This window comes from Harpegnathos saltator, unplaced genomic scaffold (assembly GCF_003227715.2).
Source record: "Harpegnathos saltator strain DR-91 unplaced genomic scaffold, Hsal_v8.6 scaffold49, whole genome shotgun sequence".
Lineage (NCBI taxonomy): Eukaryota > Metazoa > Arthropoda > Insecta > Hymenoptera > Formicidae > Harpegnathos > Harpegnathos saltator.
This window is the reverse complement of record NW_020230304.1, coordinates 259,214-277,203: the sequence shown is the minus strand read 5'-3', so window position 1 is coordinate 277,203 and position 17,990 is coordinate 259,214. Positions and strand designations below refer to the sequence as shown.

At 54.2% G+C, this 17,990-nt stretch overlaps 2 protein-coding genes across 4 annotated transcripts in view; both read left to right on the top strand.

The window, feature by feature from the left end:
• SNF4Agamma (SNF4/AMP-activated protein kinase gamma subunit) overlaps positions 1-17,990 on the top strand; it is a 64,651-nt gene that overhangs the window by 18,941 nt on the left and 27,720 nt on the right. For all 3 annotated transcript variants that reach the window (XM_011148686.3, XM_011148687.3, XM_011148688.3), the window contains exons 4-7: positions 2,536-2,623; positions 3,204-3,541; positions 3,820-4,041; positions 8,665-8,704. In XM_011148686.3, coding sequence (XP_011146988.2) covers positions 2,536-2,623; positions 3,204-3,541; positions 3,820-4,041; positions 8,665-8,704 — 688 coding nt within the window. The remainder of the gene's footprint in view (positions 1-2,535; positions 2,624-3,203; positions 3,542-3,819; positions 4,042-8,664; positions 8,705-17,990) is intronic.
• On the top strand, positions 10,818-17,908 carry LOC105187707 (histidine-rich glycoprotein-like). The gene is made up of 2 exons (XM_011148685.3): positions 10,818-11,478; positions 16,645-17,908. Exon 2 carries the CDS (start codon positions 16,745-16,747, stop codon positions 17,543-17,545), a length of 801 nt encoding a protein of 266 aa, XP_011146987.2. The 5' UTR covers positions 10,818-11,478; positions 16,645-16,744; the 3' UTR covers positions 17,546-17,908.

The window sequence follows — 17,990 nt, the reverse complement described above, 5'->3', positions numbered from 1 at the left end:
TCGGGATGTCGCAACGCGCTCGGAGCGATTAAATCCGCGGGAGGACGGAGAAAAGCTTGAATCCTCCGCTGGAAACTTTTCGAGATAGCGACGGGAGAAAAAGAGTCGAGCGACGAGTTCCGAGAAGTGCGCGACGCGCGAGGAAGCGACTGGGATTTACCGATAAATCGCCTTCCGCGTTGCGCCGTGAGAACCGCAAATGGCGGGGGCCGATGAGATAGGGTGCTCGCGATGAACACAAGCAATAAAACAGTCGTCTAATTGAATGACGATAAAATTTGATAAAAACGTCCGGCCCGCGCTCGCGCGCGCGCGCGCGCGGGACAGATGCGCAGAATTATCTCGATAGCCGAGCGATAACGACGTTATGACAATTGCGTCCGGGGAATGTCATTATTGATACGACACCGTCAGTGATCGACAAGACGCCGCCGCCGCGAGAGCGATCCCGCGACGCCCTTCGCCATCGTCACCAGTCGACGCCGATTGCTCGATGAACGGCCGCTTTTCGCGCCGGCAGGAGCAGCGTCTCTTGGTGAGGAACTCCTCGTGAGGACGGCAAGTCGGTCCCAGTTTTTCGCTGAAGGACGACCCCGCCGTGGACGTTGACAGTCTCTTGATCAACCGTCGGCCCCCGAGCGCCACCGAGGAACGTTACGCTCGAAGAGAAGGGAGGAGGCGGCTGAAATACAAGTGCGCGACGAAGAGACGCGGACGGGCAATAATATTGCCTCTCGAGCTCATATCGGCGGCGGTGCCGAAAGTAGCGCCCGGCTTGCGGCTTGCGACGACGTCGTCACCAATAACGAGCAGCGGCCAATAACGAGCGCCGAAAATCCTTATCGATAATGAGCGGTGGTCACTCCGATTGATTGTGACCGCGATATCGCGGGGGCACACTCGTATTCGACGTTAGGGCCTCGATGGCGCGGTACTCGCGGCGTGAACGTTCGCGCGGACGGCGCGTCGCCTTGGGCTGAACGCTGAAGAAACGGGGAGGGAAGGCGAGGAAGAGACTGAGAAAGGACCGAGAGGATGTCGGTGTCTCTCGGGAGAGTGCGAAAGTACTCGCTGGTGCCGTACTTGGATCGCTGTCCGGAGTACCACGGGACCTACAAGGTATCGTCCCATTCCCCCGCGGGATTCGTGTCTTCCGTCGCGACGTTGTTGTGCCGATATTGAGGAAAACCGGAGTGAGAACGAGGAAAGGAGGAAAGTTGGCGAGCGGGAAACGAGAGCGCCGAAGAGCGAGCGCCGGGATGAGAACCTCTCCGAAGGTCGCCGTCCTGTCGCGCCCTTCTTCGATCCCCATTCTGCCATTGTGCTCCACGGGAATCCACGTGAATGCGCATAACGAGCCGACCACGAGGCGCCTATTAATACCTCCTTACGCAACAATTTGTTATTTCTCGCGACTCGACGTCGACGACAGGCCGCGGGGTTATTTTTACAAGTAGCGTCGTCGCCGCGTCGCGGCCGCGCCGCAATCTTTTGTCAATGTAACGGAATGATTCATCGTCGTCGCGGAGCTTATCTCGCCGATGAGCCTGGTAAAATTCTCACAGAATACATTTCGTTTTCGCCGAAATATGAACGACACACGCGAAACGGCAGGCTAACGAGTTGAGGCAGAATGTCGTTGCGTGTTCCTTCTGGCTGTAGAATTTTCCATTTATTTCTCACCGTAAAATCCTCTCTATTCACGTAGACGAGAATGGTACAAGTGCAATTTGCTCCCAACGAACGAAGAGCAATGCCGCGAAATGCGGCAATGTGCGAGTTGGAAATTATTAATCGTATTTATTTTTAATCAAACTGTCGCGTCTCTCGCGAGCAGTGAAAGCTCGCATGACGATGAGACCCACAAAGTTCCTCGTTCGCGCGACGGACGCATTGCAGTTGACAATGCGTAATCTGCAATCTTGCCTGGCTTGGCCGAATAACAGAACAGAAATAGATATAACACGCGAACATGTTAAGCGCTTTGCGAACCGCGAACAAAGTGGAACGTTCGCGCGTGCGAAAAGTGTTGGACATTCTCCAGACAGAAGAGAAGACTCGCGCGTTGGAGCAAGTCCAAAAGTATGCATTACATTCCCCATTATGTAATTTGCATGATCGGGTGTGGCCTTGTTAACAATTCTTCTCCTCGTCCCCGTCCGATACGGCTCGTTTGTTATCGCTATAATTTTTGCGTGTAATCGAGTAGTTGATGACGCGCGAGCTCTCTCGCAGCTGCGACAGAATTTCGCACTGCGCTCGGATTGAGTTACCAAGAAATGCGCGTAAATAAGAATGCGCGTGAGTAAGAATAAATATAAACGCGTTATCGACTATCGTGCGATTAAACTGCGATATCTAATCGCCATTTGCTCGCCGATTGTGTCTTAGGTTCGCGACTTACGATAAGTCGGACGATTCGAAGTCATCGGGCTTCCTAGAAGTCACGAGAGGGGAGTCCTTGGGATTTCGCGTTAACACAGTCGCTCACATACGTGTACCCCGAAAATAACGCACGTGTTGTTTGATCTTCAGGAACTGGGTTCGCAACCGCTCCCGACGATTGTCACCGAGGACACGGACAGCTCGAGCCATGGTTCTCAAGGACACAGGCCTCGGGCAGGTGAGTTGACAATCGACAGTCTTGCATGCCGAAGAAAAAAAGAAAGCAACCGGATCGGTCGATCGACAAAATTGGCAATCACCCTCGCGCAAAGGAGTATCTCGCGTCCAGCCACAGCACGTCGCGTCGATGTGGCCGCTGAAGCAAACCGCAACCATCGAATCAATCGATAACTCATCGTAGCAACCATTCGATTCATCAAACGTCCAATGAATTTTCTTCAAGCGAAGCTTGTCTCGTCCGTTCCTCGTCGTGCGTTTCTCAGTGCGCTTCTCGATAAACTCGCACGAGTAGTTGCGGAGCAATATTTACGTTTGACGAGGAGACGCTCGTGTCGTGTCGAATAATCGTCAACCCGTGTCTTCCGACGAGGAAAGAGCGGGCAGGCAGGCACATCGACGTGGATGTAGGGTGTAACGTCGATATACAAGTCAGTACGATGCCTCCCCCCGCCCCCGAGTGACTTTTCCGGCAACCTCTGCATTATCGTCCGAATCGTGGGAGTAGGCAACCCGTCGTACCAACCTGTATATTGACGATACACCCTGTACAAGTAACATCGAAACGACTTCGGTTGCAGATACATGGGGTTCACACTCCAAGTCGATCAGGAAATCGTCCTACGGAAGCGCCCCAAGTTCTGGAAAATCGACGCCTCTGCCGCAGCCGGCGGAACCGTCGAGCTCGTCGAGTTCCGGCAAGGGCGGCCGAAAGGCTTCCGGCACTCGATCCGGCTCGACCAGTCGCAGTAACAGTCGTAGTAATAGCGCGGAACGCAGGAGAAGCGGCGGTGGTGCCGATGACACCGCCAGCCCCACTAGGAAACCGGCGCTCTTTGATGCTTTCAGACCGAGGAGCAAGTCGGACGCTAGCAAGAGGAAACCCAGTATTATAGCTAATATGAAAAGTGCCGTTCAGGTAAGACAAAAGAGGGGAGAGGTTGCCGAGGTAAATTAAGCTTCAGCTGCGATTGCACTAAAACTTTGAGAGAAAGCATAACTTGGGTCTCACGGTGCCGTGCACGTGCGGGGTTAAAGGAGATTTGTGTTCAGCGTTGAGACATACCGGTTTCATGTTACAATATTTACGTCGACATTTGGAACGCGTAAGCGTAAGCGGCTTGAGTTGCTAAGAAACCCGAAAAGAGGAGCGTGACGTTATTTTCTCACATATCGCGCATGTCCGATACTTTTCAGCATTCCTTGCACAGAGGATCGCACGGGAGCTCGTCGGTGGATGTACATATAGAAAAGGAGCATCACAAGGAGAGCCAGAAGGAGCAAAGAGACAGTAAGGATTACCAGAGCGGCCGGCCCAGAGCTGGCTCCGAGAGCAGCAGGAATCCTGTGAGCAAAGTCATGGATCTCATTAGGCACAGGAGTCACAGTGCCTTGAGCGCGGAGGACAAGCGAAAAGCGGTAAGCAAACAGTCTCTCGCGGTCGTCGATTATTTGTATGAAGATCGCGCGTGGAGGAAGAAAAAGGCGGATCGGTAAAGCCCGGCGCCCGTCACCGACGGTCGAGCCGGTCGAGAATCCGCCTTAGCAAAGATAGACATCTCTCTTATCGTTGCGCTCACCGTCAAGAAGAGTGGGCAAAAACGTTCCCTACTATTTCGCGGCTGATGGATGGGCAAATATTACCTGCCAAGTGACCGCGTGATAAATGATAACGCCGATAAGTCGTCGATACAGCGGCTCGTGTGCACGCAGGCACGCGGCTGTAAGAAAGCTGTTAAGAATAACCCACGCGCGCGCGCGCGCGCACGAGAGAGAGAGAGAGAGAGAGACGCTAAACAGATATGCGAATATCATGCCTCGCCGGTGCTTTCAAGTAGACTATATTTCTGATCGCACCAACCGACAATTACCAGGACGATTTTGCGCGTGTATTGACGGCACGATATTTGCGCCTCTTAACGGCCGCTGTTGCTTGCGCGTGACTTGAATTTGCCAGCGTTTACCATCGTGGAGAGAAATATTCGCCGATGGCAACAGAGTCCACAATTATAATAATACTACAGAGAGTATAGACAACGAGAGAGAGAGAGAGAGGGGGGGGGGGAAGAGGAGGAAGGGCAGATTTAACACGTCAAGCGTTCTGACGGACCAACGCTGAACTTTTTGCTTAGGCGACGTTGCTGCTTGAGAACCAGTAGCATCAAATTTAGGAAATAATACTTTATCATCCATTGATGGATTTTATTAAACGGTTTAAACAAAGACGGTTTTCTTTTGCGGGCATTACAAAAGCAGCCCGAGCGAGCTCTCGCGGAGCGGTCGACGAAAGCTTGTCCGTAAATGCGGTCGTCGGAGCGTTAATATGATACTTTGACGCACAGGAGGCTCTGGTTTGATCAGGTTTCTCGTTCAAATTGATATTTTTCCTCGCAGTCGCCGCTGCGTGCCTCACGCTCGCTCTTCACGCGCGCAGCAAACGTGTCCGTTAATCGAGTTACTCGTCGAATTTTACCCGAGATGTGTCAATGACGTCAGGCCGATTAACAGGCGGCTGTTAAAATCCGATCTTGATCTGCGAAGAAGGAGCTGCAGGTGCGACCGCGATGGTGCTCTCGAGGGGACAATGGCGTGCAGCGTTACGAAAGAATCATCAGTCGCGATGACATCCACGACCGGCGAATTAATCGCCTTACCTTCGCCTTCGAGCCGCTTCCCCGCAAGATCCCTCGTGCTTCCTCGTGCGTCTTTTGCACCGCATACGAAAACGTCACCGAACCTCACCGATCCTGACCCGTCGTGCTTTGGTCGCGCGCTTTATTCGTTAACGTCGAAACTCGTCTCGTCTTCCGACTCGCAACGACGACGCGACACTTTTGCTCGCCCCGACGAGACGAGACGAGACGCAACGTAGGCGTTGCCGCCTCGCGTATATCGCAATACGCGATGAAATATAATTATCGCCGGCGCGGCGAGGAGAATCCTCTCCCTCTCTCTCTCTCTCCCCCATTCTCTCGTATGCGCTCCTGCGTGTGCATCGCAGGGATGACTCGGCGCGTTCGCAATCCGCCCGTCGCCCTCGGTTTGTATTCGCGCCTGAATTCGCGAGATCCCGCACGTGGTAGGTCGCGGGTACACAGGTGCCACGAAAGAATACGCGGTGGCCGTACAATCGTGTGCACCGCCGATGTGCGCCGCCGGGTGGGAGGCAAGCACGTGTATATGCGCGCGCGTGTGTGTGTGCGTCGAACGGAGAGAGACGAAAAGGAGACACGTTTCCCACTCAGTGACACGCCGCACTCGTGACATCGAACACGTAAAAAAGCGATCGCGCCTTTTACTTTCGCGGATCGGCAAAGTGTGAGTGTGTGCGCGTGTGCGTGCGCGTTGCCGATCTCGATCGCTGCGGATCGGCGGGAATTTGCCGGATCGATCGAGACGCGTGGCTGACCTTGTTCGATTCGAGCGAAAAATGATATCCCCCTCCCTCCGCGGAGATTTTCCTTCTCTCTCCGACAAGCAGCGAGATCGGAGCTCCTTTTTCCGGAATCCTTCTCGGCGGAATCCTTTCTCAATCGCTGCGGTTGAATCGGAATACAGATTCTCGCGCGCGGTCGGTTCTCGCTTTTCTTCAGCGTCGCCGCTCCTCGGTCGGCCTAGGTCGGCCGCTTCGGTTCTCTTCGTCGTGACTTCTGCAGCTTTTTGTAGGCGAGACGCGTCGTAGTGTCACGTCGGGTTACTGACAATACGAAATTTGCAATGGAAAAATCCCGCATCGTCTATTTGCGTCGCACGCGTTGTTCAAATCACGATAACGTGAGCGCGCGCGCGCGCGCGCTACCGCGAGCGATAGACAGGCTTCTTTGCCGAAAGGAGATCGCGTCGCGCTGTGCCGTTCTAGAGAAAGCCGATGCTTCCCGTGCATTCCTGAAATTCCATGGGATTTTGAAGAATCCGCGGGTTTTGGCATTTGATCATGCGAGATCGCGATCCCTGAAATATAAGACGGAATCGTCGCTGACGATGTCATCGTTGACGTCCTTCGCGTTTCGAAGTCGCTTTCGGAAACTTTGCTTTCAGTTATGAGGTTGATAGGCCTCAAACTAACTTAAACACGTGCCGTGATTGAGCTCAGCTGATCGCGTGCGGATCGCGTTCGCAGCTGTGTACTATTTCTACTTACGGACTTGGTCTTGGCTACTAATTTTGCAATATTGGATAGGGAAGTGGATAGAGTTTTCGTTATTCATTAGCTTGATAATCGATCAACCGGTCAATTTACGAAACGCATCCAAGTTGGTTGAAGGCCTACCGACCTTGCGAGCAAAGTTTCTGAAACCGATTTCGGAGCGGGCCGATCGGTCGGCGACACTCGGCTGGATCCGAAGTGCGAACGCGATGTCGTAGGAAATGATAGCGCCGGCGACTCGCGACGCAACGTAGACCCTATCGTTGACACGAATGTGCGCTGCACCTGTGACATATGGGCGCCGTATCCGTATCGTCGTATTATTAGTAATCGCTTTTGTTTATCACGCGGCCGACACGACGCAGCCGATACGGCGCGTCTATTACGCCCGTTGCGCCGCAGCCATGGAATTTGCATTAATTGTTTCGCGCGCGTCGTCGCGAATTTCGCAGAGCGGCGAGCCGGCGGAAAAGAGCGCGCGCGCGCATGCGCGGCTCCGACGGTCGATCGATCGAAGAATCCCGAGCTCCGTTCCGAAATCGATTTCGACAACCTTGGCTTTGGTTATGAGGTTGGTAGGCCTCAAGCTAATTTCAATATGTTCAGCTGGTTGTGGACACTTGGACGTCCACAGCTATTTATTGTTTCTATTTACAAACTTGGCTCTAGTTATTAATTGTATAATGTTACACGGAGAAGTGAATGGATTTTTGATTACTTGTTAATTGAGCAGCTGATCAAATATGTAACATGTACAGGTTAGTTTTTAAGGCTTGCTTGCCGACCTTGCGACTAAAATCAAAGCTTCCGAAACCGATTTCGGCGCGCTCCGGTTGGCCGCGCGCGCGCGCGCGCGACGATTCTTCCTCGCGTTCGCGAAGTGATCCTTTCTTCCGCCGAGACGCGTGCGTTCCCGTAATTAGGCAATTACTCCGTTCGAGCTGTCCAAGCTGTTGTTCATTGACGAGCAGAGAACGAAGCGAGGCGACCGCGCGTGACGTAAGGCGTCGCGGCTCTGATCGCTCGGTTATGACACGCCCGGCCGGCGACGACGGGTTTGTAAAGAACGGATAGTGAATCGAGCGGGCTCTCTTCAAGATGTCTTCGTACTTCCGCTGGATCAAGAGCGGCAAGAAGGACGATTATTACGGCGCCAAGCCGAGAAGTCGCTCCTTGGACGCCAAGAGCCTCGAGGCCTCGGGCATTCGACTGATTTTGCAAAACGTACACCAGCTCTCTCTCTCTCTCTCTCTCTCTCTCTCTCTCTCATGCACACATACGTAGGTAGTTCAAAAAGTTGCCGGCAAATGAAAATCAAAAGACAGCAAACTGAACGAAGCGCTTTATTTTTCAACATACGTTTAAGGTAAAACGTTCTTACGGTAATACGGTGCCGCCATCTTTTCGAGCCCTTCCGGTAGAAATCAGTGCTCTTTGATTCTCTCTAGCCACTACGTTATCGCGACCGCCCGATAAAAAAGTCTCAATAACTTCTCACGCTCGCATCAATCAATTCTGTTTACGAATAATCGTCACTTTGCTGGAACTTTTTGTACGGCTCTCATATTTCACGAAGCGGACACTCGCGCTCGTAAGCTCGAAACGATAACGTCGCTTAACGAGCTACCGCGTTATCGCCGTTAATACTTTGTTGTTCTGGATTATGCGACGAAACGGTGAAAGTCACATCGTCGGTGCGCCGCTGTTTGCCCGGTAGATCGTACGGCTCGGCTTCAAGAGTATTTACCGCCGGCTCGGCAAACAGCGCGCGACAGAATAGACCAATTTTCGCCTCTCTATCTCTCTCGCGCGCGTGTGCGCGCGCGGCGCGGCGCGGCGCGGCGTAGCGAGAGATCTTCACCATTCTAAGCGATTCCGTTGGCTTTTTGTTGCAGAGAGCGGCGGTGCAGCATCAGGCACAAGCGGCGCCACAAAGTGAGTATACGCATATGAATCGACAAGAAGAAATATATATATATATATATACAGAGTGTCCAAAAAGTCGTGAATCGGTAAAATATCTGGAAAACCAAGCGTTTTAGAAAAAAATGTTTCGGACGAAAGTTGTGCCAATTAATTGGTAGAAAAAGATGATACGATAAAAAATCGGGGTTTCCACTTGAGAAAAGTAATGATCAGTGACTATCTCTCGAGAGTGGCGCCATCTGTGAACAAAATGATAGAGTTATTTCATGCCCCCTTGAAAGCGTGTAACTGTTGTCCGAAACATTTCTTAGTATCTCTCGTATTTTTCGACATTTTTGCCTGTCAAAGTTAAAATGGGACATCCTGTATACCGCACACACACACACACACACACACACAGCGGCGGCCGCAATGAAACCGTCGTTGGAATTTGTTTCATTTCGCCGTTGTCGCGCGGCGAAAGCAGGCGTTATATCGAGATAACCGGCAAATATGGCACAAGCCGATAACGCCGGGCGGGCACCGTCTCTGACTCTCTCGCCGGGGTTCACCTTGCGCGTTTCTCGCCTCGGAGAGGCGGTCGCGCAATCGTCGCTTCGGGACTGGAGCGCGCGCGAGTCGACTGCGACAATTACGTAATCGCGATTCTTCTCTTATTCGACGAGACTCACCCCGGCGCGGCGGCCGATGTACTACACCTGTCTCGGCTCGAAAAATGTCTTTCGTCGATGCCGGTTCTCGCGCGCGTGGCTCGATCGATCATTCCTGCAAGTGCCGGCGCGTACGCTAACGAGGTCACGTGCGCGGCATTTACTTGAACATTCGAGCGGAATTGATTCTCCTCGATGTGCGAGAATTTCTTCGGCCGAGGTTGAAACCGATACGAACCTCAAGGGTGAGGTCACGGCACAATCTGTGATTCTGCGCGTAGCCTCGCATCGATCCTCTCGTTCGTGTGTGTGTGTGTGTGTGTGTGTGTGTGTGTGTGTGTTGGGATTCGGGTGAGGGGGGTGCACGAACGAAATAACGTAACTTTGTGTTAAATCACCTCAGTTTAACAACGGCCTTAGCAGGTTATCGTAATTCGGACGATGCGCGTGTAAACACGCGTGTCGCGCACCAGTTTATAATCCGCCGCGGCTCAAACCGCATCTCTCGATTTAACGACACAACCTCTCAGCGCCGGTTGTCTCGATTATCTTAATATCGACGACGCGTGTAAACACGAATGTGTCGCGCGAATGTGATACACCGTCGTTTACGCGCATCAACAAAATGGAGATAATCAAGATAAAGCTGCTAATTGCTACGTGTATCTTAAACAATCAGTATAAACAGGGCCTACAAGTATGTGAGAGAACATATTTGCGGAAAGCTTCTGCCTCTAATTCCGCAAATAGCGAGGGAATGGGCTAAGATTCGGGCAAGAAGGCACTGTGATGTAATCCTTAAACACTAGGATGTGTGGAAGATTCACCCGGTATTTTTTTAACTGCTGCCACTAGGTAGCAGCACGTTACAAAGCGTTGTCCTGTTAGGATTTATAGTGTAATATAATATTCATAGTTTATGTACACTCAAAAGAAAATGAAAAGATAATAGATGGAAATTCGTCCTATAAAGAAAATAACGAGAAAACAGAAACATCCTAGTGCTGAAGGAACAATACATTCACAATATTGCCATTTCGAACAGTGTATGCGCTCAAACTACTGTAAACATCAATTATCTCCGAGAGTGAGACTCGAAGAAACACACTGTTTGGCGATTGAGAAAATTTACAGCCTACGGCCGTCTTAGCCGAATTTACCCTACCCGATTGAACCAACGAGCGCACAATCTTCCAGCGTGAAAGTCGCGGCGAATTTAGCCTCGACAAGATCGAATCACTCGCGTTTTTATCCGAGCTCAACGCGCAGCGGGGCTGCTCGTCGAATTTCGGCGGAGGCGCCGGAACGAGACCGCGATCCCACGGCGCCACCTGACGAGAGCCCGACGGTGAACCGCTCTCGCCGCGGCGAAGCTTCCGCCGCGGCGGCGACAGATGGCGGCAGCGTGCCGCGCTCGGGGCCGATTCGAACGCGCGCGCGCCGCGCTCTCGCAGCCGCCTGGCGCGTCGCGTCGCGGCGCGACGTGCGGCAGTGCACGTTTCAACGGCGGCCGTGTGACGATCGATGCCCGCGAGACTCGAAATCGGTCGGCGCTCGCCGCCGGCTCGTGATACCGCAGCGCGCGCTGCGACGAGACCAACGGCTTCGGCTCGAAGGTCGAGTTCTCACGCCGGCGAGGCGATCCGCCGTGTCGCGCGCATTTGCTCGCTCACGCGTCTGTCTTTTTTCTCGCCGCCCCGCCGCCGCCGCCGCCGTCGCCGTCGCCGCCGCCGGCAGACGCGCGGGCGAAAGGTGGGCGCCGCGCGAGCGTGTTGACGCGACGCGGCCGGGACGACAGTCCGTCCGTCCGCATTCGTAAACATCGCTGCTTTACGCTGCGGTCGACCGTAGCTTACGTGCCGTCGACGACAGTTGATGCTGTGCGCGAGTGAGTGTGTGTGCTCCGTCGTCGTCAGTCAGTGCGCGAAGGACGCGGGAGAAACTGGCAGAGAAAGAGAGATTGCCAATGAATCGGCGCGAGAAGCGCGGAGCGTAACGCGCCGCTTCTTTCTCCGCTCCGCTGCAACTCCCGTGAACACGTGACGCGTGTGATCGCTGGGCAAGAGGACTCTCGTGAAAGAGGAAGAGCAAGAAAGGATCGTCGTGGGCACATCATCGTGTCCGCAGAATCCGGTAAGTACATTTAGTAAGATGATTACGCCAGGACGACCACGCGCGCCGTCGGCCGCGCGTATCTATCTCGCGCGAGCGTCGTTCGTGTCGAGGGCGAGAGGGAGAGAGAGGGAGCGAGGGAGAAAGAGAGAGAGAGAGAGAGAAAGAAAGAGACGCGACCCGCAAAGAGCAACACAGATAAGATTCGCGTCGTCTCGCGCTCGTCTCGCGCGCGCTGCATCGTTACGCGCGTCTTATCGAGCTTTTTCTCCGTCGGCTGGAGAGCGGTCGCCGCGTTATCTACTTGCCGGAGGCGAAGGCTTAAAGTCCAGCGAGGGTAATGTGAAAACAAGGCTGGCAGCGCGCGATCTCGGCACATATTCGGCATTTCCTCGAACCTCTCGCGCGCGCCATTACGTAACCGAACCGTGCGCGCGCGCGCGCGCGCGCGGCGAATGCGAGAGCGTGTTGACAAACGTCGGCCGAAAAGGGAAGAGACTTTTCGATCGCCGACGTGTGCGAGTGAGTGAGAGGAGGAGGAGGAAGAGGAGGAGGATCGAGTGAGAGCTGACGGGCGGCCGTGCGCGAGCGTGAGCGGGATTCGCGCTCTCGCTCGTTACGCGCAACTACGTCGTTGCCGAGGCCTCGTCATTGACGAACGCCGCGCGCGCCCGCTTCTTCCCCAATCACCGACGCGTAATTTAGACCCTCGCCCGCGCCTCCGCCCCCGCCGCCGCCCGCTGCTCCGGCCGCGGCGGCGGCGCGGTCTCGAAAACCGGAGAGGGTCTTCCTTGTTCCGTGCGTTTTTACAGCGCGCCGCGTTTCGGAGAAGCAGCGGGCGGCCGGCGAAGGGCTTTCGTTGACCTTGACGGAACCGGTCCTGAGGTGGATTCGCGCGCGCCCGCGTCGATCGTTTGTCGGTCGATATTTGGCACCGGAAACGCGCTACATGCGGGAAGCCGTCGCGAGCGCGAACGCGATGGGATTCCGTCATCGTCATCGCCGTTGTCTTCCTCTTGGCGACTCCGTCGCGACAATTCTGTCCGTTTCCGTCGCGTGCGAGCGCGCAAATCCAGAATGCGACCCAACGGCATTCGCGGGCCGGAGCAGTCAAACGATAGGTTGAAAGGTCCGCTAAGTAAATATCGCGGTGCGTTGGTATAAATTTAACGCGAGAGAGAGAGAGAGAGAGAGAGAGAGAGAGAGAGAGAGAGAGAGAGAGAGAGAGAGAGAGAGAGATTAACCGATAAAACAGCGCCGTGGTCGGCGAGTTTCCGCACGCTCGCGATCCTTCGAGGGTACACCTCGCGCAAAAAGGATTTATGCAAATAAGTAACACAGACCCGCTCGCTTTTCTTACGCAATGCAGGAATTTCGTTGCGCAAGATCGCGAGAGGGGACCGATTGTGCGACCGCGCGGCGATTCCTTTCCTTTTTTCTCTTCTTCCTCTTTTTCTCCTCCGTCGCGACTCGCCGAGGGAAGTCGGCCGCAATGCCGACCGCTCCGAGTGTGATGAGAATTGTTTTGACCGGCGGCCGGCCGGCGGATCCTCGCAGATTGTTTGCGAATCCGCGGCGAAAAATTGCCGTAAGCTCGTCCTGCTCGACTTTTTATCTCCTTTCCAGCACTTTCGACATTCAATTTCTCGCGTGTGTCTTTTTTTTTTTTTTCCGGCGATAACGCGGCGACGAGCCGGCACTAACGTCCGTCAATCGGAAGGTACTCGAGATACATGCCTCCCTCCCCCTCTGCGCCGTCCGTGTCGCGCGATCTTCAATAGGAATAGATTCCCGTCCGATTACGATCGCGCTCTCTCGCTCGCTCGCGCCGGCGAATTGCGTCGCATCCCGGAACGAGCGAAAAGCGAGAGGTTATTCGTTGATTACTTGCTGCACTAATTGAATTAGCAGCTTCTCTCGCTGCGGAGGAATCCAGATACGTCGAGCGCGCGCGCGCGCGCGCGCTGATTCGTGCGCAGTCTTCAAGGTCGCGAGTGGCTAACAACGAGGTGCGTGGCGCGTGCATGGCATTACGATACATGGACTTTCAAATGAAGAGGGCGGAGGGGGGCGAAACCGAGAGAAATATTCGGATCACACTTTTAGTGTCTCCGTCGTTTTATCGCGTGCGCAGCCAGAGAAGTCGCGTTCCTACTCCCTCCTTCTCTGTCTGTCTGTTTCTCTCTCTCTCTCTCTCTCTCTCTCTCTCTCTCTCTCTCTCTCTCTCTCTCTCTCTCTCTCTCTCTCTCTCTCTATCGGGCGCATTTGCATATAAACAATGTACGCTTTCGTCGGAGATTATTTCCGAGCGGGTTCGCAAGCCGGACTCGGCCGGATGGATTATAAAAACGGAGCCGGTCGCGCGGCGACGAGGAGAAACTTTTCTCATCAGCCTGCCGTTTTTTCTCCATGTCGTTCGCCCGGGGAGACGCGCGCCGGCTTCTCCTCTTGTTTTCCTCGCTTCTTTCCTTCGACTCTACGATAAGTCCCGCTATCGCGGTTGGCTAAGAGCGGGGGGGGCGGGGAGACTCCGCGACGCTGAGCGATAATATATGTGCTGTCGCGCGTGATTGCCGATGGCGCTCTCGCGAATCTCGATTTTACTTCGCGCTCTCCGTCCAGAGAGAAAGAGAGAGGGAGAGAGGGAGAGGGAGGGCGAGTCTCTCCTCGGCGACCAAATCCGCCGCGTCTTTGTTCTTATCGCGCGGCGACGCGCGAATATCGATACGCTCTCGATCGGCCGGATAAGCGAGATAAATCCTCGACTCGTGCTCGAGCAGCTCCGTTGTTGCTTGCGCAGCGCGCTCGCATGATCCCCTTTTTGTCCGTTCCGCCACGTGTCCGCCTCTCGTCGAGACAAATCCGCTGCGAAGGCAGCAGCAGCGATGACGACGACGACGACGACGACGACGACGACGTTGATGTTCTCCCTCTCTCTCGCGCGCTCCTTTGTTTCTATTTTTCTTGCCATTTTTTCCTGCTCACTTTGCTCTTTCCCCGTTTTATTGACCCGTCACTTTCCACTCGCGGTCTTTCTATCTCCCTCTTTCTCTCTCTCTCTCTCTCTCTCTCTCTCTCTCTCTCTCTCTCTCGCAGCGGGCTATCATTTTCAGTGGCGAATCGCCGCTTGAAGCCGTGCTAACCAATCTCTTGGAGCGTTCGCTCCTCGACCGCCACGGAGGGCTCGGGTCCCCGCGATCGATACGACCCAGTTTCCTCACCCTCGACCTCGAAATTCGCCGTTTCGGCGACGACGCGAATGTAGAAATCGGGACATCACCGGGGGATACAAGCGAGCACGGAAAGCGAGACCGACGCGCCAGCAGGGTCGCGCGTCACGGCGAGAGCATCGCATCGGGGACGACAAAGACGCGAGATCTCGATTAATTGCCGCTGATATTGGGCAGCATCGAGCCGCGACGAGGAGAGAGGAAGAAGGAGGGAGCGGGAGGGAGACGGAAGGAAAACTCGCCACGACGGCAGAAAGCGGGTGTATAACGGGGAGACGCTTAATGTTAGTAGCGCCGGCCGTGCGTCGTCGGTAGCGAACGGTAAAAGAGTCGACCTCGCTCGTTGAATAATCGGCGGACACCGACCGTTTCCGCTAATCACGCAATAAGTCTCGCGTGATAAACGCTTCCTACTGAGTTCTCATTATCTATCTCCCCCCTCGCGCGGCGGGCGCACGAGACGCCCGTCGCGTCCCGCGCGTGGACGAAAAAACGCGCGCGCGCGTGCCTCCCGAAGAAAAACCCAAGCGATTATTCCCCATTTTTCCCCCTCCCCTCTCCCTCCCCCTCCGCTTGCCTCCCCCTCGCTCTTGTTACGTAAGGATCATCGTGCTGTCACTTTTGCGACGCGCGCGCGGTATCTCGTTTATCGCGGCTTGTGGGAGCGAGCGACCGAGCGAGAAAGAAGGAGAGAGAGAGACAGAGATAGAGCAGCTCGCTTTCGGAAAATCCGTCCGGTGAAAATCGTGTCGCGTGGCGCTTTGATTTATTTTTGCCGCGTTCGACGTTTCAATCGAGCGTCTGGAAATAGTCGCGGTTTCGTTCGTTAAAAAGCGCTCGTCGCGGGAAACTCGGGCGGGCGCGCGCGCGCGCCCCGCAGTTTATTAAAAGGTTCGATCGCGAGCTACGCGCGCGCGTATGTGCCAAAGTTTAATTCGCCCAGCATTTGGCCCAAGTGGACACACTCGTATCCTCCTCCCCCCGTCGGATTTTCCGCCCGATCGCGCAGTGCGTCGCCGGGAATCTCCTTCGCCGAGTCTCCGACGACTCGGCTCGCGCGGTCGACACCGAGCGCTCTTTTCCTGTGGCGACGAAGCTCGTGACGGAGGAAAGGACTCTCCACAGGGGAGACGAGAGGCCTCATGTCGGTGACTGAGCGAAGATGAAACGAGAACTCGCGATTCGGGGGTCTGTTGCGGTTTTCGGCGGAATTTACTCGCTTCTCGCATTGTGTCATTTCATGTAGTGTTGGTCACACCCGATTGCAAATCCGTTGACCGAAAATGTGAGGCATTTCCGGTACAGCGATCTCACATTTTCACGAAAAGAGGCTGTCCTCGCTTCGGATGTTTTCGTATAAAACGAGAAGGCTCGCCAATAACGCCGGTAAAGATCAAGGCTGCAAGAAATTTGTTAACTATCTATTGGGAGCGTCTTGGGCTTGATTGTGTGTGTGTGTGTGTGTGAGAGTTTTGCAAGAGATGGCAGTTTTGTCGATCGTTTCTGACTCCAATCATAGATATTGTTTCTTAATGCTTTAATATTAATCTATGATATTTATTAGTTCAACAAGTTCACTGCGTTCTCTTCAAAGACCTCGCGCGAACTTGAAGAGTCCAATGTCGCGCTGACTCGCTCGACACGCCAAGCGGCGAGAAGATCGTTGGGCGGCCACACTGAGAAAAATCTCCCGAATATATCCGAATTCTGTTAAAATTCATAAGTCGGATATTTCGAGTCAACAATCGGATGTTTCGGAGATCCTTTTCGATGCAATCACTGCGGGAGAAATCGGACGATCAATGGGCAAAGCGCGATGATGCTGTTGCTTTCGCGTGTCTCTTTTTTTCTCTCTCTCTCTCTCCCTCTCTCTCCCTCTCCCTCTCTCTCTCTCGGTAACCAACGGTGGTCACTTTTCCCTTCTCAGTGCGAAATTACTCGACAGCGTTCGTTGCAGGTAGCGCGACGTCGATGAGCAGTCCACAACTGACCGGGTGCTTCCGCAACCATAGCGTCGTGCTCGCCGTAGGAGTCGCCAGAACGCAAGTCGCTGCGAGATGCACGGGATAAGCCACCTGCTGTCTCACCATGGGTCCGATAACGCCGACACCAGGAGCTCCATCTCCTCTGCGTCGTCGGACACCCGCAACCACGACACTCGCAGCCACGACACCCGGATACTGCAGGAGCTGCTGAGTCAAAAGCACGACGGCAAGCTCTACCTACACGAGCGGCACGTATCTCGCGGCTCGGTCAGCTCGGCCTACTCCTACGGCTCGTCGTCGTACGGCTCGTCGCACGGCTCCAACTCGTCGAACCACGGCGCTTACCACTCCGTGTACCACACGATCCACGGTAACGGCCATCATCATCATCACGCGCCCCTGCACCATCATCATCACCAGCAGCTGCAGCATCATCAGGCGCTGAGCAACAGCAGCGGCAAAGCGTCACCAACGTCGTCCAGCCCGACCAACGAGCACGAGAAGCAGCACCAACACCATCATCATCATCATCATCATCATCACAGCATACAGGAGATGATACGGCACTTCGGCAGGAGGTTGGGACATATCAGACGGCAGAGCGAGTGCCAGGAGAGCCCGAAGAAGCGCGAGGAGGACTTTAGGAATCGCAGCCAGAGCCTCGACGGCAGCGCCAGACCCCCTGCGGATCTGCAGGAGGCCGACTGCGAGACCACCTACAGGATTTACGAGAGCATACTCAGGCAAGGTAACGACGAGGGGCGTGCGTGGGTTTCTCGACGAACGCCAGCGAGGGCACCTGTCGCGCGCTCGGTAGCGACATATGTTTCTCACGGATGTGTACGACGGGGTTATATTAAACGATGCGGATGATTCTCTTCTGGATTCTCTAAAGGCTGCGCCCTTAACTTGATTGCTTTCGGATATCCCTCTGCCGACACGCCAATGTTTATATTTATACACGTACTGTAAACATTAAATGTGAATCTACGATATGAGGAACTGGTTGTGTTTCAGCTCTCCATCCACATCTCTGCATCCATGATTTTGGACTCTGTGTGTTAATTAACTTTCGGCCGCTTCAGCCGATACGTCTCTCAATAATAGTGCGCTCTCCTTCCCTCTCTTTCTTTTTCTCTTTCTCTCTGCCTCTTTTGGCCAAGTATGTCGTTTAGATTTTTTGGCCGCACCTCGTTAACGCTCCCCTCCCCCTCCCCTTTTCTTTTTCTATTCCGTTTTTCTATTTCTCTTTGCTTTCTTTAACCAAGTATATCATTTTGATTTCTTGGTCACATTTCGTTAGTGCGCTCTCTCTCTC

What these genes read in the sequence shown, in the direction of transcription:
- LOC105187707 (XM_011148685.3), top strand. Translation starts at nt 16,745, where the DNA reads ATGCACGGGATAAGCCACCTGCTGTCTCACCATGGGTCCGATAACGCC.